Source organism: Cricetulus griseus, chromosome 7, assembly GCF_003668045.3.
Source record: "Cricetulus griseus strain 17A/GY chromosome 7, alternate assembly CriGri-PICRH-1.0, whole genome shotgun sequence".
NCBI classification, from domain to species: domain Eukaryota; kingdom Metazoa; phylum Chordata; class Mammalia; order Rodentia; family Cricetidae; genus Cricetulus; species Cricetulus griseus.
In genome coordinates, this window is record NC_048600.1 from 127,879,798 (window position 1) to 127,881,555 (window position 1,758).

At 54.4% G+C, this 1,758-nt stretch overlaps 1 protein-coding gene across 1 annotated transcript in view; it reads right to left on the minus strand.

Annotated features, from left to right (window-relative positions):
* Fdxr (ferredoxin reductase) overlaps nucleotides 1-1,758 on the minus strand; it is an 8,259-nt gene that overhangs the window by 1,080 nt on the left and 5,421 nt on the right. Inside the window, exons 7-10 of the mRNA XM_027425733.2 lie at nucleotides 1,562-1,669; nucleotides 1,235-1,319; nucleotides 941-1,140; nucleotides 639-810 (exon numbers count right to left, since the gene is read on the minus strand). Coding sequence (XP_027281534.1) covers nucleotides 639-810; nucleotides 941-1,140; nucleotides 1,235-1,319; nucleotides 1,562-1,669 — 565 coding nt within the window. The remainder of the gene's footprint in view (nucleotides 1-638; nucleotides 811-940; nucleotides 1,141-1,234; nucleotides 1,320-1,561; nucleotides 1,670-1,758) is intronic.

Here is a 1,758-nt window from a genome sequence, read left to right on the forward strand (position 1 = left end):
AGTAGACTCCAGAGGCCCGACCCACTATAGCCACTGGTTCACTATGATAGTGTGTATATGTGTGTGTTTTGTGTGGTTTTTGTTTGATTTCATTTTTCGAGACAGGGTTTCTCTGTGTAGTCCTGGCTATCCTACAACTCACTCTGTAGACCAGGTTGGCCTCAAACTCAAGAGATCCACCTGCCTCTGCCTTCCTAGTGCTGGAATTAAAGCTGTGCACCAATATAATATGCCTGACCCATGACAGATTCTTGTTTTCCCTTGCCATCCTCCTCTTCCTTGTGGATGAGCTGCTCACTGGGGACGTGAGCTGAGACTTGCTCACCACAGTTCAGCAGGCCCTCAGTAATATTTACTGAATGAATGAATGAATGAATGAATGAACGAACAAGGTGGGCACATGGGTAAGAAGAGTGAAGCTCCCCAAGAACAAGGGCTATCTCCTGCCAGTGTCAGTGCTGGCCCAGGGCAGGCATCAGTAAGCTTTTATTGAATGATGTCCCAGCTTGCCTGAGAGGGAGGGGCTGTGTTCTAGATCTGGGCCTGTCTCACATTCCATCACTGTAGAATGAGTGAGTGGTCTTGGGACTCCAGCCTCTCACTATAATTAGGTGCCCAGCCTTCTCATATCCTCTCACCTGGAACATTCACAACCCGGCCTTCTGTGTTGGGAATGACTCCAAGCTTGGGGTCAAAGGGCACACTGGGATCAATGGGGCGGCTCTTATACCCAACGCTGCTCAGCACCAGCCCACAAGGGATGTCCTCCACATCTTCCGTGGGTACTGCCCGAGTGGACTCACCAACACCCTATTGGGGTCAGAGTAACACCATGTTACCCACCATTGTGGGTAACACCATGCTGGGATACGGAAGGGCAAGTTTGGGTAACGTGAGACTCACCTCTGGGAAGGGCAAGTTTGGGTAACGTGAGACTCACCTCCAGTCTGGTAACTGCCAGGCGGATGCCTGCTACCCGTTGCCCATCTGGTGTGGGTAGCACCTGTTGGGGGCTTCGGAAAAAGCGGAGGCCCCAGGCCCTGGAGGCCAGTGCCTGGCGGGCAGCCTCTTCCATGCCTGGCTTCTCTGTGGCTGTCCGAAGCAACAGTTCTGTCAGCCGTTTCCTTGGACGGGGGACATCTATCAGCAACATGGGATATTTCAGGGCTGTCCTGGCTGGTCACCTTCCCCCAAGCCTGTGAGCCAGGGGTGGGGGCTGGACTTGGCCCCTCACCCTTAATTCTGTCCTGGAGGCCCAAGAAATTCGAAGGATCCAAAATGGGCCGGGTTCCTGGCAACTGAATCATCTCTCGAAGCTCCTTGAGGGAAGGGGGTGGGGGTGGGGGTGGGGACAAGGTCAGGTCCAGAACACTGAGCACTTCTGGACCCCCCAGAGTTCAGCCCTGGCAGAAGACCATCAGCAGTATGGAGAAAGTCCAGCAGCCCCGGGGTCCTGTCCACCCCCCTGTTCTATCCAGGGAAGAGGCTGTGGCAACCCCAGCACACACAAAAGGGAAGCTGCTTCTTAGGATCCTGGCTCCTCCCGCTCTGGACCCAGTACCTTAATGGTGAAGGCCACTTGCAGGGGTCCACGCCGGCCCACTATCCACACAGTCTTCACCTGACTCTGCCTCAGTACCCCCAGGGCAGATTCTGTGATGTCTGTTTTCTGGAACAAAAGGAGGCTCTTAGGGCCAAGCGTAGTGGAACATGAGACAGAGGCATGCGGATATCTGTGAGTTCAAGGCCAGCCTGATC